Raw genomic sequence first — 19043 nt, 5'->3', positions numbered from 1 at the left:
CTTATGAGGCAAGTGAGACAATGAAAAAACCAACCACAATTAACTCAGGAGCGTTTGCCTCAGAGTGACACCGAATCAATAGACAACAAACCACTAGTTATGAAGAAACAGACTGCTGACTTCACAGATTTTTGTCTGGGAGGAGGAGTAAAAAAAAAAAAAAAAAAGGAGAGTGAAATGAGGCTGGATAATTAGGAAAAGCAGGCTGTATACCCAAAGGTACAGAGCGGTGAGCTCTATACATGCTGCTTTCCCCACTGTCACTCCGTCTCTATCTCTTTAAGAGACAAGAGAAGGAGTGTGGATGTGGGGGAGGGGTATTGGCTGGGTGGAACAGTCCTGTAATGAGCAGATTTTAGAGAGAGGGAGAGAGAGAGAGTGATCGAGAGAGAGAGAGAGAGAGAGAGAGAGAGAGAGAGAGAGAGAGAGAGAGAGAGAGAGAGAGAGAGAGAGGGGCAGAGAAGAAGGCGAGATATGGGGCAGAAAATGAGAGAGCACATATGACTTGGGGGAAATCGGATCCGTTAACAATCCAGATATAGGAGAGCATTAAAACGGAGAAAACAAAGGAGCGAGAACGGGAATAATTGCGTTGAGGTTCTATTTTTTTTCCTCTTCTCTCTGTCTCTACGTCCTCGTCTTCAGGAGAGAGCCTCATCTTTACATCACAGCAGAACGGCGAGAGGAAAAAAGAGCAGAAATAAGAGGAGCGACGGGGATATGCATGCATGCATATGTGCTTGAGCGGGTGTGTGTTTATGGATGTATGCATCTGAAAGGTAGCCTGGATTGTATGTTGCCAGGGAATGCTAAAGAAATAGCCTCAACTTCTCTGCGACTGTGTCTTTTTTTTTGGATCTGTGTGAGTGTATGGCGTACCGGTGCGGTAGCATCCTGTGTCGCTCTCTCTCCATTTCTGTATGCTGGTGCGGCACGGATGTTGGGATGGTGTAATGTCTGATCTGAGCTGAGCAACGGTTGCTGCTGCCGCCACTGTGTGGGCCTCTGGGACTACTGGAAAAGCCTAGGCCTGTGTTGTCTGGAGTAACCCGTTCTACGGACGACGCGAGGGGGTTGGCGAGCTCCCGAGCTGCGAGGAGTGGGAAGGCGAGGGCGAGGAGGATGTGGAGCACTCTGAGCCTGCATGCCCATGGGAAGTAGTATGCTCAACAGTTGCATCCGTCACGTTAGACCCAAAGCCGGAGCTTCGATTGTGTCTCTGGCGTCTGCTCTTTGGACCAAGCACTCTTCCTTTTGAGGCCAACGGTCTGTGTTTTGTACCTTGAAAAGAGAACAGGAGAGGAGGGAGCGTCGGGGCTCTGCGCCTCCCTGCTACCACATTCCAGCGAGGCCTCCTCTTTCTGTGTAAACCAGGCCCTTTTTTTTCCTGACATTCTGAGGATTGCCTAAACCTGTTTCATGCATGTCCACTGGCGGCAGGTTTGACTTTGATGATGGGGGGTCGTACTGCGGGGGGTGGGAGCAGGGTAAGGCCCATGGCCGAGGGGTCTGCACGGGGCCCCAGGGCCAGGGTGAGTACGCAGGGGCCTGGAGTCATGGCTTCGAGGTCCTGGGTGTCTACACCTGGCCCAGCGGGAACAGCTACCAGGGCACCTGGGCGCAAGGCAAGCGCCACGGCGTGGGAGTGGAGAGCAAGGGCCGCTGGGAGTACAGAGGCGAGTGGACGCAGGGCTTCAAGGGCCGGTATGGGCAGCTGGAGAGCACCGCCAGTGGAGCTCGGTACGAGGGGACCTGGAGCAATGGTCTCCAGGATGGATATGGCACCGAAACCTACTCCGACGGAGGTAAGCGGCTTCCTATCATGTGAGATACAAACATGACAATGATATTTGTGCCATTAATGCATGAAGAAGACTTATGCCACAGCATACTTCTTTGTACATTAATCTCGCGGTAACTTCTTTCAAACTTTTTTTAACCCTGGACAAGAGATCAGGTTTCGACCTCCCTGAGTTCATTGAGTACAATGTCTCTCTTCATGTCCTCAGTTGCATTTCTATATTCAAATGAAGTCTATTCACCTAAAAAAAAACTAAAAAATAAGACATGTGTAGACAGCAAAACTCCTCTAATTTATCCAAGCAAAAGGCCACAACTGAATACACACATTATAAAGGTATTAAGGCGATAGTCGTGGCAATAGCATGGCTGTATTTCAGTTTATCATATCCTACTGAGACAACATTTTATTATAGGCAACTTCAATGAAGTTGAGGTCTACACATATCATGTGTTTACAACTGACAGTACTACATGTGTTTACAACTGACTGGACTACAGACATCATGCATTTACAACAGACAGGACAATCATGCATGTACAACTAACAGGCAAAACAATGCATCAGTGTTTTACATCCATGTCTAACATTAGGCCATGTTGAATGCTCACGTTCCCACCATCTCACCTCCACCCAGTGAGACACACGTTCCCCTTTCTCTCTCCTCCTGCATTATTATACCACAGACGCCTCTGTACTGTAAATCGTCATGGTAACGCGGAGACAGCGGGTCAGCGTGTCACTAGAGACTCTCTCCGCTCTGGTCCCTGATTGGCTTTTTGGCATTGTTTAGTGACGTGCTGTGACTCGGGTAGCTAATCTAGGCCGTTTGATAACCAATGCAGCTCCATCGCTTTCCATTGCACAGGACCCGGATGAGCCGCGAGAGAGGATGCTATGGTGTGCGGGGAAAGGTAGAGAGCAGTGGTGTAAAGTAACTAAGTACATTTACTCAAGTACTGTACTTAAGTACAATTTTGAGGTATTTTTACTTTGCTGGAGTATTTCCAGTTTTCAGTACTTTAACTTCTACTCCAGTAGCCTACATCTCAGAGGCAAATATTATACTTTTACTCCACCACAATTATTAATTATTATCAAACTTTAGTTTCTAGTTATTTTGTAGATTTTGATTATTATTACAAAACATACGTTAACCACTTCAGCCTTATACACATTTCGGCCATTTGAAAATAGCCATCTACAAGCTTACAATGCATTGTGAGCTTACAGATCTGCTATTTTTATTTTTCAAAAGATTTTTATACATTTTATACATTTGAAAACTTGTGAAATGGGACATTCTGCATAATGAGTAGCCTACGTTACTTTTGGTACTTTAGTATATTTTTATACCAATACTTTTGTTCTTTTACAGAAGTGCATTTTTGAATTCCGTACTTTTACTTGTAACAGAGTATTTCTACATTGCAGTATTGATACTTTTACTTAAGTAAAAAATGTGAGTACTTTTTCCACCATTGGTAGAGAGGGATATAGCGAGGTCAATAAGTGATGCAGGGGGACCATGGAAACACGGTCTGTCAGTGCTGCATTGAGGTATAGAGGTTGTTTACCAGCCGTTGTAGCCTTTAAATGACTCCCCATGCAGCCGTTTACATCCAATAACTCCCAGCAGTATTCGATTTATGAGTTATCTGAAAGGTTTAGCAGCACTCCCACAAAATTGCTACAAAAAAAAAAGACTGCGTCATGAGATCGCTCTCTCTAGTTGCTCACGTGGAAGACCGCCGACAGATGAATATAGCACGCACGAGCTGACACATTTTCCACAACCCAATAAACGTGCTGTTGTCTTTATCAACCACGCAGGAGATGATGTGTTTCATTAGGAGAAAATTGCTACTATGCGCGGCCTGGTCACCTTCAGTTTAGCTTCAGACCTGAGAGAGATTTCAGCACCACGGATAGCTTCATATGGGTTTGCACAGGGGAAAGATGTCAGCACCATGGATAGCTCCGTATGGGTTTACACGGGGAAAGGTTTCAGCACCACGGCTAGCTCTGTATGGGTTTACATAGGAAAAGAGAGATGAATTCGTTTAGACCAGGGGTCTTCAACGTTTTTTCAGGCCAAGGACCCCCTAGCTGAGAGAGAGATGAAGCAGGGACCCCCTCTACATATTGTGTAAAATTGTGTGATTAAACTTTTTTTTATCAAACTTGGTCTGCTCTTTTTTTCCCTCTACTTTCCTATTTTTGGCTGAAGTTCTCCTCAGAAAAGGGATGCTAGGGTTCAAGTGGTTAATGTAAAAAAAAAACGCTATTGAAGACCCCTGGTTTAGACATTATTAGTCCTTCAATACGGCTACTGGCAGCTCATTTAGGAGGAAGGAAGTGCTATAGGCCAATTCATTATATGTAGAACAGCACCACATAATCAAGAAATCACTCGAGGTCTTTTCCACTAAATAGTGTGGTTCAAATGCGAAGAAATGTTTTCCTTCCCACATAGATTCATTTAAAGCACTTGGAGGAAATGTCAAACATCATTATTTGCTATGCTGATTATGATGATCTGTTTGAGTAGGCTTTCCTACATCTTTTGCATCGTTTGAAATTAGGCTGCAAGCCAGAGAAAAGCTTTGAATAGCAATGTTAGTTTTTTGTGTCCATATCTGTCACCTGAAAATGAAATGACAAGTTAATCCACAACGTCCAGACTAGCTATAACTCCAAATACAGACTTGAACTTTAAGATTTGAGTTCTATGTTTACAAAACACAAAACTCTCTAAGTACACAATAAAAGCATTTAGCTGTGACATATTAACTCAAGCTGTGTTTTAGTTTTTAGCATATATATAATTTCAGTACAATGAATCAAACCATAAACAAGCTTGCCATGAGATGGCAACATTTAAACAAAGGGTGAAATGCAAAATAAGAATTTGCCAAGTATCTTTTCTGGATTTATGTTTTATTTTTATTTTTTACTGTACATCAAATACAAGCACATCAAGTAGCACTGACATTTAATACAAAGGATGTAATGGCATCCTTTGTACTATTTAGGTTTATTTCTATGCCTGCAGTAATGTATGGGGAAATCTAGTTTAGGGGCAAGAGGGATTCTGTCATTGCTGTGGACAGAATGCCAATAAAAGTTTTTTTCACCTCACCAAGATTAAAAACATGTATAATGTCCATTGTGTTTTTATCACATGCAGTACAACTGACATTTAATTTCCTGTTTGCATAATATGTAGGGGATGATTGCAACATTTTAAATGTATCTAGTTATTCAGAGATCATTTGGACTAGACTGACATACCCACTTCACTTAACCACATGACCTTGCATCATGTATGTCACAATAAGCAAACATTCAGAGAAAATAGGCCAACATTTGGTGAAAATGGCAGATCTGGTATATAGGGAAAAAAGGAGGGGACCAAGTATGGAACCCTGGAGAACCACAGTCAATTAAGTATTTAGGGTTTAATTATGATGACATGTGAAATTATTAAGTTGATTACATCTTACACAGTCAGATGTTGCTTTTTTGCATTCTGAAAAGAAATATTCTTTATACAATTTGTAGTGATACTTTGTTAAAGTATTATTTATTTATCTTGTAATATCTCTCAAACAGTTATTGATACTTTTTTTTAATGTGTAGATCACATAAGTCAACGTGCCGATGTTTCAGATGCTATTCATTCTCTTCATATTTATTTGTTAGACAGGAAGAATTGAACACTAACAATGCAACAATGCACTTTTATTAAACATGAGCTTATTGTACAAAACTGCAGCTCTTTCAAGCAAGCCACCCCCCTTCCCCCCGCCACCCGGGAAACAGTTCTTCCGGCTCTCGGAAAGACATTACATCACCATGTTTACCTCACAATGACTTGTTTATGTTCAAACAAGATTAGGTCAAAACCTAGTATATGAATCAAGTATTAAGAAGGTTTATTTGTCACTGCTCATACAGGTAGAAGTGAAATGCAATTTTGTGAGGTCCTCAAAATACTGTGCTAAAAACAATAATAATAATAATAATAATAATAACAATGGTTATAAAAAATATAATTGGTTTATACATGGTTGGACCATGTAGGCCTATAAAATGCTGGATTTTCTTCTTTTTTTTCAACAATACAGGATACAGGAAGAGGCCATGACTTTGATGTGTAACTTTGATGGTGTAACCATTTGGACACCATAGTTGTAAAGGAGCTATCCACCATTACAAATAAAAGGATTTCTGTCAACTCTTGTAACAGATATGATCAGAGTTCAGCCCGGGGGGTAATCGTGGAATGAGGGCAGATTTTATATGGCCCACAGCTTCCTTCCTAAAATGTATTATTTATGGCTCGCCATAGCCTAGCCATGTGAAATTCAAACATTAAAGAGTGTTTTGAAATTAACCTGGGCAGACAGGCTATTTCTTACTAGAATGTAAAGGACTAACTGCTTGTTCCTTGTGTTATTTCATTCTCAAGATGTGAAAGACAGGCTATGTTTTATTGTATTTGCTGAATTGTTTTTTATTTTGTTCACAGAACAGATGAGTGACACATTTGGCTACAATGCCAACAAAAGACTATTGATATTGCACTAAATAAAATATGTGTAAGATGATGCATTTGTAAGATGCAATTTCACAGGACAGGCAGTCTACCCTTAGGTATTGTCATATTTTCAAATATGCCCGCCTTTTAAAACAAATCTGGACACCCCTGTCTTATAAATCATAACTTTTTTTCACCAGAATTGAGGATAAACTGGCGTGACTATTGGCTAGTTCATTGTTAGGCCAACTGGCTGACCAATGGTGTGACTTCATCAGTCAGCGACACAATGACAGGCCCCACTGTTGTGGTCAGGACAAAAATCTGTATTTGGGTGAACTATCCTTTCATGTACTGCCCAAAATACGGTTATGCGGTCTGTTTTGATATGGCTGCTTAGCTTGGGGACAATTGCAATAACTTTTGCAATTGTCTCCAACCCTATCAGCCATGTTAGAACCAGCTATTTAGACCCTCCAGAAAAACACGGGCAAAATTGTTGATTATGCGGGCTAGAACTGTAGATTATACGGGCTAAAATCCTTGATTTTGCGATGAAATGCGGTGAAATTGCGGGAAGTTGCAAAATATGCGGAAAGTTGCGGAATATGCGGCAATATGCGAAATATTGAAATATGCAAAAAGTTGCGGAAAATGCAAAATATGTGAAAAGATGCGATGCAGCCTTTTTGAAAACATGTTACCCCGCATAAATGCAATCGCATAATCACATAATCACATTTTTCTGGAGGGTCTAGCTATTGTGCTAGCTAGAAACACTGACCTTAACACATGCAAACTAAGTAAACAAAACAATCATTCAAAATAAGTATGTTTTGATTAATTCATTCATACATACATACATAATGCAAGGACATATGGAAACTAATACCACATTGCAATTGCAGTTTATGTTTGTCTATCTATAATCAAATAATATAAACATAAAAAATAGGAGGAATAGAGTATACTGATGTGTCAATCATGAGGTGGAGTTGACTTGTTGCAACTATCTCCAGTCACCCTAGCTAACTTGTTTAAACAAACTGTGCAGAACCCCTAAATTAATTCTGTGTTAATTGTGTTATTCATTACAGCCCTAAAGGACAAAACATATCACAAAAGCTTTGTGATATGTAACACATATGTAACCGATGTAACACATTTAAGGCTATGCACATTATAAACACAAGTTGAGCTAATTGTTTTTACATGAGCTAAAGTTATGGACATTTTTACCGCATTGATTGAAGTTTGGGTCACTATTGTTTTATTTAGTCAAGAGTTAAAAGCACCCGTAGTAGTGGTGGAGACCAAGTTGTAGTTGTAGAGATCTCCGCCAGGCCAGGTTGCCTGGCCCAGGGCTGTGTCAATCATGAGGTGTAGTTGTTAGGACACAAGGAAGCTGCAGCGGCAATAGAATTTGTACGATAGATGGTGCAACTGTTGGTGTTTGTGGCAACTGGCAAGTGCACGTGGTGTATGGACAGAAGTGAAAGAGGTTTTGGAGGTGCGCTCTAATAAGGCCCCATAACATGCGATTCCAATTTGGGTATGATTGCATGTTGCGTTGATTATGTCATTCTATTGAAAGAAATAGGCCCCGCCCACAGATTTGTGAAGGCAATTAAAGACAAGTATCAAAACTCAGTTAGACATGACTCACTAGACAATTTGTACCTAATTTGGTGGAGAAACGGGTTTCTGCAACAACGCTGCCAGCATTTGTGGGGCCTTGGTGGAAGTGAAAATGCTTTTGGCTCTGCATTGTTTAGAGGCCCCTCAACGTGTGAATTTAATTTGCTGTTGGTTGTACAATGTTCATGATTTGTGGCATTTCTTGCTAAACTGGGCCCTCCTCCTGCAAGTCGGAATAGAATATCACAAATCTGACTCATACATTTTGATCACATAAGTCAAGAGATAATGTGTACCAATTTGTGTGAGTTTTGGACCAAATCTGTAGGAGCAGTACAGCACCAAGTGTGTTTTGGCAAAAAGAAGCAAAATGCCGGAAATTTGAGTCAGGAAGTGTCCTATATGGGGAGGTGCGTCATGATCCAAGGAATCCAAGGGAAAATATGAGCTACAGTTCAAGAGATATAGGCCAAAACGTTTTACAGACTGCCAACATGAAGCAAATAAAACAAAATTAGGGCAAAGGTTCTTCCTTGGCCTACTGGGAGTGTGCAGGCAAGATTTCATACACATCAACAAACACACACACACACAGCACCACAAAGAAGTAATCATTTTGTTACGTCCGTGTAGCCTTTGTTTTAAATTCATTATGTGAACTGTCATATATATGATGGAGAGACAACATGAAAAGCAATATCAATGCCTAGAAATGAATCAACACATTAATGTAATTATTGTCTGTAATGTCATTGTCAGGACAATGTATGTTGTGGTGGGGGTTACAGTGAGGGTGAGGCAGGAAACATCAAAGTCTCTGACTGGAAATGTATGAACGCGCTAATGTGTTACATTAATTATTAATTAATTAATTGTTTGTCAGCAGAATGAAACCAAACCATAATACACTCACTCCCACTATCAATTACTGCTTTTGTTGTTGCCTGGATGGAATTTTACAAGTAACCTAGTGTGGAAGGCAAATATTAAGCTTCAAGTATTTATAAGGCTGCTATTAATATTGCATAATAAAAATTATCCTTTGTAATATTTTAAATGTTGCTTGGAAAGTGTTGGTATACCAGATAGTCACACGTTGCCATATAGAGATCATGCATACTGATATGTCGGGGGAAATCTAAATTCAATGTATGTATGTTTGAACAGTGAACCAAACCAGTGCCAACGAACCTACAACCACTGTTTTGAAAACCAATCCTAATACCATCCCAATATGAAGGACCTCCCTAAAGTCTTTGCTTTGATTCTACAATACTGTTATTTTTAATACATTTGCACCCCGTTTTGGCCCATTTATTGAATTTATGTCACCAGCCGTATTGGTAGGTGGAGATCTCTGATCGTCTGGCTATGCGAGACTAATATACCAGAAGTAAGTAAGTGGACGGAGTGGCTTATTGTCGGTATCAGCCCAACAAGGGTGTCTATCCCCTTTTCAATGTGCTAGACCACTGGGAGATGTATTGCTGAGAGGAAGCGCCACACATCAACTCCTTCAAACCCTGCAGGGGGTCGACGTCAGCAAGGGCATGTGGTCGCAACAAGTCCCTAACACCAATCAAATGGGTTGATTGATTGGTTGAATACTAAGTCCTGGGGACTTGTTTCCATTGTGGTCCTATGTATTCAATTCATCAACATAGCAAGTTCAGATCTTAGCCAAGTTTCCTGCAAGAGGTGCATCTGAAGCCTGTCCTGGACAGGAGTCTCCAGATGTAAAATCAGATGAAGATGATGATAATGATGATGATGATGATGATGAATTGTTGGCTAGGATATCAGGCCATACTCAATGCACCTCCATCTGTAAATCCACTTAAAGACATTACATATGTCATATATCAGATATCAGAACAAGTCAAAACACTTGTTTCTTACACAACTTAGGATTCTTAAATAAAACACCATTCATACATTTTACTGCCATCTGCTGTTTTCCCTTCTCTCTCCCCCCTCCCCCCCAAAGTCTTTTCACAAGTTTTGCACACAGAAAATAACAGATCTGCTATTTTCGTTGTGTGACACCCACGCACATCTAAGTATAAGATGAATGTGTTTCCAAGTAGTAATGTTTCTCATAGTTTCTAACTTATAATAATGGTGCACCTACTTATGCAATTAAACCGTAAACCCTGAAGGCAAGATGCTGTTTATGTTCTTCAAGTGTGGATTCATGTGGTGATAGTAAAAATATGTAATCATTGGGTTGTGCCGGTGGATGACCGGATAGTGCATCAACCACATTATTGCAATATCACCAGCTCAATTATGGGATGGAGACCTGTGTTACATGGCTCTGTCTCTCTACTCTTCTCTATGCATTGAGCTGCATCACTCATTGGCTTTTAATTCGGGGTTAAATGCAAAACTTTAATATTAATTTACATCATTATCTTAAGTAATGTAGACACTTAATGGAAAATGTCTTGAGACAAGCTTTCAATTCAGCCTCATCATTCTATGATGAATAGTTCCAAAGTTTAATCAATAATTGACCTTCTTGACCTTTGACCTCCCATTTGTTAAATATGCTGAACAATGATGACCAGTATGTGAGAGAGCTAGCACGCTCATCTCTGTTCCTGGACCTAAAACGACGTAAGGTTCCCCTGGCATGTGGCTCGGATCCTAGCTTCCTGGGCTTCAGGAGGAAACCTAGTGGAAAGCTAGACAGTCGCTCTCCCGGCTTCGGTGTGTGGTCAGACTGGCCGGACTTAAACGATCTGTGCTGTTGGGCTGATGTTACCTTGAAGTAGGTAGGGTCTAACTCTGAGGCGATGGCTGTCTCGGAGGACTTTATATCTGACTCCAGTATCTCTGTCAGAGCATCTATGACTGTGTGTGGAACAGAACACTCCCACTGACTAATGCCCGAGGCCGCCTCTTGGGCACAGCAGCAAAGGCAGCGGCAGCACTGGACTGAGCTGAGGTTGCAACGGAAGGTTGCATGTCTCCCTGCTGCGGACCATTCTGTCTCTCACTCTGTGTTCAAAAATTTTGCTTTAGACGAATGCATTGTTGTCTTTACTCTGAAAGCGAGGTTGCAGGTTTTACCATCTAAACTTAACCTCTCCATCTGGTTTCCAGGCAACCATGCTCCTCACTGTATACATCATGGTCATGAACAAATAGCTGAAACCATGTCCCACATCTTAAATGGGTGCCATGTATACAGGGGACTCTACATAAGTAGGCATGACAGAATAGTGGATTTGATATCAAAAGATATCACTTCTATTTTCAGGTCCTCCATCATACTGTATAAGCATTCTACTGTGAAGCCGAGCATGTTTAACCTGTGAAACGATGATTCTGTGTACATTTTAGCTAACACCCCTGTAGCAGCCTCTGCTGGTCATTACCGTCACTGCAGGCCGTTCGTTTATTCCTCTGCTACCCAGAATTCCATTTGTTTTCACCGGAAGACGGAAGCGTTTCAAAAAGCGTTCTTTTAATTGTTTTATACGATCTGTGGATCGTTTCTCTTAACCAGTGGAGCTTTAGTTACCGTGAGCTGTGTTTTCTTTTTGGGGCGGTGTAACCGCCCCCTATAAGTGAGGTTTGGACACTGACCAATCCTGCACCGTGATTGGCCAATAGTCTACAACGCAGTCTACAACCCTAACCATTCCACAGTCAATGCAAATCTATACTTTTGCAAAGTCAGCCAATCACATTACAGCTAGTGTCATCACCACTAGCTGTAATGTGATTGGCTGACTTTGCAAATTCAGGACTGTGATTGGCTAGCGAAACACATGACACATGTGCAGCCCTATGAATAGCAGTATGGACTTAAAAAATAGTTAGTTTTTTTTAAGTGAGTCATGTTGTGATGACCACACACCGCCCACTTCACACTGGGTGTGATTTTTCTGTTGTTTTTCGATCTTCAAATCATACAATCTCTTAAAAACAGCGTGAGTTTCCTTTTTGTTATTAGCGCGGTAGTTCCTGGCCAAACAGGAAACCGGTGCGGTAGTTCCTGGCCAAACAGGAAACCGGTGCATTTTCCGGCCGGTAGACGTCATTTTCACGGGAAAGGTGCCCCTGACCGCGTTCAATAGAAAATATATAAATAAAAGGCTTTTGGGGGTGAAATTCATGGAGTGGTCGTTGTGAAACATTTGCCACTCACAAAAGATATACAATTTAACTTTAGTTTTATTGAAAAAGTTACCTAGTATTACTTTAATGAAAACCATAGGGAGGTGTTCATTCTCGAGGTCGGCTGTACTTTTGATTACAGCTTAGAGGAAGCCTTCCTAACCAAAGTGCTAAAATATCATCAGCTAGAGCAGACCATCTCTCAGCTAGGCTACAGATGTAAACTTTTGGTTTTTATCTTTGGTAGTCTAGGCCACGTGCACAAGTTGGTTGTGAGGGGCCTCCAAATGGCCGGCCTCTCCAAAAGGAGGGCTAAACAATTAGCAAGGTAGGCCTACTGCTCAATATCAGCGATTATAGGAAGCCGCTCAATTTGGAGGAGGCGTTGTTTCCTTTACTCATGATTGTTGTCCGCTGTTTTTCGACAAGTATGCCATCTTTTGTTTTGTACGTAACAATGCTCTGCCTTACATGCACTTTGTAACTGGCTGTTTTCCCTTTATCTGACTGCACTGGCAGTGTTTATGTCCTTTGTACACCTTGTACTTCTGCTTATGTGGACATAAATAAATATTTCAATTATGTGTGTGTGTGTGTGTGTGTGTGTGTGTGTGTGTGTGTGTGTGTGTGTGTGTGTGTGTGTGTGTGTGTGTGTGTGTGTGTGTGTGTGTGTGTGTGTGTGTGCTATCATACACTGTGGTGAATGGTATCACATTTATTTTTCTGTCTGTCTTTCTCTCTCTCTCAGGCACCTACCAAGGCCAGTGGCTGGGTGGGATGCGGCATGGCTACGGCGTGCGGCAGAGTGTGCCGTATGGCATGGCGGCTGTCATCCTCTTCCCACTGCGCACATCCATAAACTCCCTCCGCTCCGAGCACAGCCACGGCCCTCCCACTATGCTAGAGGATGGCAACGCCACTACGCCCACAGACGGGGTGGCGGCTGGATTGGCTGGCAGCCCCGTGGGACGAGGCGGTTTTGCCCTGACTGCCCCAAGTGAGGCCGAGCGCCAGAGGAAGAGGAAGGGCCGTTTTCGTCAGTCCATCCTCAGTGGCCTGAAACTACGGCGCTCAGAGTCCAAAAGCTCCTTGGCCAGTCAGCTCAGCAAGCAGAGCTCGTTCTGCAGCGAGGCCGGCATGAGCACTGTTAGCTCTGCCGCTTCTGACATCCACTCCAACACTAGTGAGAGTGAGCAGGGTGCCCCCGTGGATGCCACAGTCACTGAAAGCTATGCTGGTGAGTGGCGGAGTGACCACAGGGCTGGCTGGGGCGTGAGCAGACGTTCGGATGGCCTGCACTATGAGGGCGAGTGGGCGGGGAACAAGAGACACGGCTACGGATGCACCACCTTCCCCGATGGCACCAAAGAGGAGGGAAAGTACAAGCAGAATGTGCTTGTGAGTGGAAAACGCAAGAATCTGATCCCACTGAGAGCCAGTAAAATCAGAGAGAAGGTGGACCGGGCTGTTGAAGCTGCAGAGAAGGCGGCTGATATTGCGAAGCAGAAGGCTGAGATAGCCCTGTCCAGGTGAGACAGTCCCGGATGTACTGTATAGGACTGGGACTTTTGATTTTCAGTTCCGAGGTCACCTGTTCGCCCCCCCCCCCCGGCCCACTCAGTCTACATGTTGAAGTATCCGTGAGCAAGACTACTTAACCCCTAAAAGCCCCCCCCCCTTCCTGTCTGCTCATTATGGCCGTCTGAGGAGCCATCAGCTGGGTGAAGCAGAAATTGCATGTATAGCCTAGATGAGATGAGATGAGATGAGATGAGATGAGATGAGATGAGATGAGATGAGATGAGATGAGATGAGATGAGATGAGATGAGATGAGATGAGATGAGATGAGATGAGATTAGATCAGGTGATCTAAGATGAGATGAGATGAGATGAATATGTATTGCATTACATTGCATGCTGTAGGAAATTGCCTTTGGCACTTTTGCAGCCGAAGGGAGATGCACAGGATCAGCACACACACATGCATGCATTATCTGTTATTGCAAATATAATATTGATTTCGGCCTCCGGAATGAACTTTTGAATATATTGCTTAATTGCACAATTGTTATCATACTAGAAGTCATGGTTTGTAATTGTACCTCTCACATCAGCACTGACCACATTTCCGCCTGTCAATTTTAGGATGAGCCACGCCCGTGGAAAGGCAGAGGCAGCAGAAGGGGTTGCACAGAAGGCCATGGAAGAATGCCGGTTGGCCCGGATCGCTGCCAAGGAGTTGTCTCCTTCCTTTCATATCTATGGGAATGGTACGTTTGTCTCAAAGTGAAACAACAATCTGAATTTCACCATTCACATATTACACTTCAATTTGTATTCACTGCATTTACAACATTCACTGCTGAGGCTAGTAACTGTACTGGCTGTGATAAAAATATATTTTTTAGATATAATTTATGATGTATCTATTATGAAAGCACCTAAAATCACACACTTTGTGCCTGTAGCCCTGTACACAATATACTCTGTGATAAATAGTTGTTTATTATAATAATTATGCTTATGATTATGATTATGATTATGATTGTTGTGCCCGTTGGGCACCGGCCCACTCAGGAATAATGCAAGTCAGAACCGATGCAAGTTGGAAATGCATGCCCTACCCGTTATGCAATACCCCAGTGGTGTCAGTTCAGCAAAAGCTAAGGTATGGCAAGGTTAGGGTTGGCAACTCCCAGAGATTAAAATAAGCGACACTTATCCTGGGCGCACAGCGAAGCCGTGTGGCCGGAAAAGAAATGTCGGGGTCTTCAAACCCCCCAAATCCCCCGAAATGCATAGAAAACTATGCATTATATATAACACAATACAAACACAATGGTCTTACACCTGCATTAGGCTACTATTCACGCCCCTGCAATACCCGTTGTCAGGAACCCATCGTACCTGTCTGTATGGTGATAATAGTATCTGTCTGTCTGTGTCCCTTTTATGGATTTCCGTGTCAGACATGTCTATGATGTCAGTACTATGATGTCATATTGATAACATCAGGGTACTCCATATATGGCGATTTGCGGTTTAATGGATAATAGATTTTCAGACCACTAGGCGGCCTTCAAAGTGCTAGTCATGTTGAACAGAGCAATGGTCACCGAGTTATGACACTGCTGTGACACTGCTGACACTGCTGTTTTGTTGTTACTATTCTCATGCCAGACTCCTGAACAGTGTCTGTGCCAAATGTGGTGTGGATTGGAGCATTGGTGCGCCTGGGGGCCCCTGGTTGAGCCCCTGGGGGTTACGTGTGGCACATGTGGCACCTGGTGTGACTATTTCATGGCACAGTCCTGAACAGTATTTGTGCCCAGTTTGGTGCCGACTGGAGCAACAGTGTGCCAGGATTGCCCCAGACAGAGATTTGGTGGCTTTTCCATTGTGGTCCTTTGTATTGCAGTCTAGCATTATGTGTGCACATGCTGTATCTACTTAAATATTTATTTGAATTATAACAGTGTGTGATAAATATGGAAGTCAAGCTTTATAATTATAACCTATATTCAGGATGCTCTTATAATAATAGGCCTCTAACAACACAGGATGTGCCTTTAAAGGTTTCTTGACATGCTGGTTTTACAAAACATTAAAGCCTTTATCATGGTCCTTCAAACGTGTATTAAAAGGTTTTAACTAAAAAATCCACTCCAGTGAGCCATGGCAGGTTTTTTCTGCAGGTGTCGCTGTTGAGGGATTTTGCCTGTCAATCATCGCCTCTGCTCCGCCTCTCCCAAAGGAGAAGGAGAGGGGAGGGGAGGGGCAGGGAGGAGAGGGGGTGGGATTAATTTACTTTGACATCAAAGTCCACAGGCCAATTACAGCACCTTTCTGAGCCTAATTATTCAGAAAACCCCAGACCACAGAAAATCCACTGAATGTTCAACGTTCTGTTTTTTGGGGTGTAATTGAGGTAAAAATAAATAAATAAATAAAAAAGGAATTTGATGTCATTAAACCTTTAACAATTCAGTGGGTATGAATTATTACCCTCTTCTATGCATGGTGTGTGGACCCTATAACACATACAGTATACATGGTCACTTCACTGGTGTTACTCTCCGACTGTTTTCCTATAGGGCTCGAGTGTCAGAGGGCCAAACACCAGGACGGCAAGGACAAAGACCACGAGGTCATCTCCACGGGCACAGACAGTCCTGAGCTGTGCACTCCGGACACCACACCTCCTGTAATAACACCCGAACTTAGCCCTGTGTTGAGCGTGCCCGCCTCGCCTCCACGGAGCCCGCCTATGCACGCTCACCGTCCCAGAAATGCTTGCTTCATGCGGCAGAGTGCCGTGGATGACCAGGGTGGGGCTGAGATCCAGGTGCTGGTGGAAGGGCGGGGTATGGATCTGCCTCGGGGCGGGGCTAACAGTTGGACAGAGGACATGTATCCGGAGCGAGGAGGCAGCAGCCGTTCCACCACGCCATCCCTTCTGGAGGAGCAAGAGGGACAAGTTAACGGCCATGAGCAAGTCCCTTTGACCAATCACAAACCGCGGGAGAAATCCATGTCCAATCACAAATCCAGAGAGCACTCGTCCTCCTACAGAGCCTGGGAGCACTCCTCATCCAACCAAAAGCCCTCCAAGCATGCCTCGTCCAATCATAAGTCAAGGGAGTACTCCTCCTCCAATCACAAAACATGGGATCATTCTTCCGCCAATCACAAGGCCTGCGAGCATGCCTCTTCCAATTACAAGCCGCAGGTGCACATTTTATCCAATCACAAGGCCTTGGAGCATAACATGTCCAATCACAAGACTTCTGAGCATGCTTCTTCCAATCACAAGTCCCAAGATTATATCTGCTCAAATCACAATGCAAAAGACCACTTCTCTTCTAGTTACAGCCCTCGAGAGCATGTATACTCCAACCACCATCACCCAGAGCATGTGTACTCCAACCACCATCCTAAGCAGCACATCTCGTCAAACCACAAGCTTAGCGAGCATGCGTTGGTCGACCAAAGGCTTGACGGCCACACTGGGGGTTGGACTAATGAAAGCACCCTTCGGTGGAGCCCCGCCCACTCACGCCTCACGGAGCAGGACGAGGAGAGGTTGAGTGACTACACTGTAGATATGAGGCTTCAGCCGCCAGACTCGCAGATGTCCCAAGGGCTGGGCCAGGAGTCTCCGGGCCCCAAGGGCCACCACAGGCTACGGTCCCGGGGCCTGCGGCCCGTAAGGGAGGGATCCATGGATTCTGTACAGATGCTGGACAACCTGAATGTGGGGGCAGAGCTGGAGGCTGAATGGCCACTGCACAGAGACCTCACCCTCTCCCCACCCCTCAAGTCTCAGCCCATCACACTGGAGCAGGAAGGAGAGCATCTCACCCTCAAATCAAACTCAGTGAGTCATTACGTTTTACATTTCTGTCTTCTGTACTTAACTGGAAGGCAGCTTGAGATGACATAGGCACAGTAATATATATATATAGGGTGTGTGTGTGTGTGTGTGTGTGTGTGTGTGTGTGTGTGTGTGTGTGTGTGTGTGTGTGTGTGTGTGTGTGTGTGTGTGTGTGTGTGTGTGTGTGTGTGTGTATATATATATATATATATATATATATATATATATATATATATATATATGATGATGATGAACTCTGAGGTCTCCAGTGGTTTTTAGTGTAACAAAATATGTTCTATACGTAGAGTGTGTATATATGATAATAATGTATTAATAAGTTCACTATCACCTTTCAGAACTGAACTAACGTTTTCATTTGTCTTCTTCTCTCTTTTAGGGCTCCAGCTCTATTCTGGTGGTTATGGTCATTTTACTCAATATTGGAGTAGCCATTCTGTTCATTCACTTCTTTATTTAAGCTTCTACAAGTATGATCTAAGACTTATTGTTACCTACAGTATACTATATTATTATTTATTGAGAAGGACATTCTGCCTATTCGACTGGAGCCCACAGCCCAAGTGACGGACACTGCGAAGTCTTTCTATTGTTGCTACTGGTCTTTTCACCTTTGTTGAACCCCATTTGAGTTTCTATAACATTACCATTTCTTTTGAAAAGCCTATTTTGAGCTTGCAACCATAGTGAAAAAGGTATTTGATAACTATGTTAAGAAAGCAAAGAGTGCAGCTTTAAGGTAGTGTGGCATCGTAGGACACAATGTGCATGGGTTCAACATCTGCTGTAAAATGGACTGGAGATGACAGGACAGTTTTGCCCTTTCTTTCTGCTCTAGAGACAAGAGTACAACACCACTATGTCCAACTTGTTGTGACTACCACTGAACATGCTAGCCTATAGCATGGCAGACACACTTCATCCTAAAACCCCTTTTGCCTTTTACTTCTTTCCACCTTCCACCCAGTCCACAACCCTATTAGCACTATGCGCTAAAGAACTATGCTGCAAGAGTAGATCCATTTTAAAGGGCTCCGTCATTGTTCTTTTCTTTTTCATCACGAAGCACACAAACTCGCAACCATTGCATGAGGCTGTGTAGAGTTTAAACCGTGCACCATTTTTTTCTATCCCTTTAACATGTGTTGTCTTCATTTGTACACGCTCCACTCAAATGATGAGTTATAGGGTCACTGCACCTGTTGGCAGATATTTGGGATCAGTGCCATTTCACCTCCAATCAAATGAGAGAATCTGACATGGTCAGATTGGCATTTGACTCATGAATTCTATGTTTAGCCACAAGTACTCTAATGGCTTGGATTCAAGAATCTAATCTTAAGTAATTTCATGAACTTATTGTAAATGAAGAGGAATTTGTCAACCCTACCACTTACGCATCAGCGCACATCCAGTCTCAATGTCGCACACATGCACATATGCGCACACACAAACACATGCAAACATTTGACTATTGACAAATTGAGGAGGATTCAGGCTTGCCCCTTTGTACAGCTTTGAGACTGTTACGTTATAACCA

At 43.1% G+C, this 19043-nt stretch overlaps 1 protein-coding gene across 1 annotated transcript; it reads left to right on the top strand.

Moving 5' to 3' along the window:
• Positions 1-1423: 1423 nt before the first annotated feature.
• jph3a (junctophilin 3a) lies at positions 1424-17991 on the top strand (the record flags this gene model as incomplete). Its single annotated transcript, XM_084056543.1, has 5 exons — positions 1424-1805; positions 12859-13639; positions 14257-14381; positions 16206-17488; positions 17883-17991. The coding sequence occupies 5 exons, from the start codon at positions 1424-1426 to the stop codon at positions 17961-17963; spliced, it is 2652 nt and encodes an 883-aa protein (XP_083912669.1). The 3' UTR covers positions 17964-17991.
• Positions 17992-19043: the final 1052 nt, after the last annotated feature.

This window comes from Gymnoscopelus microlampas (genome assembly GCF_963454915.1).
Source record: "Gymnoscopelus microlampas genome assembly, chromosome: 1".
NCBI classification, from domain to species: Eukaryota; Metazoa; Chordata; class Actinopteri; order Myctophiformes; family Myctophidae; genus Gymnoscopelus; species Gymnoscopelus microlampas.
The sequence above is the reverse complement of the archived record's forward strand: the minus strand, read 5'-3'. Positions and strand labels throughout refer to the sequence as shown.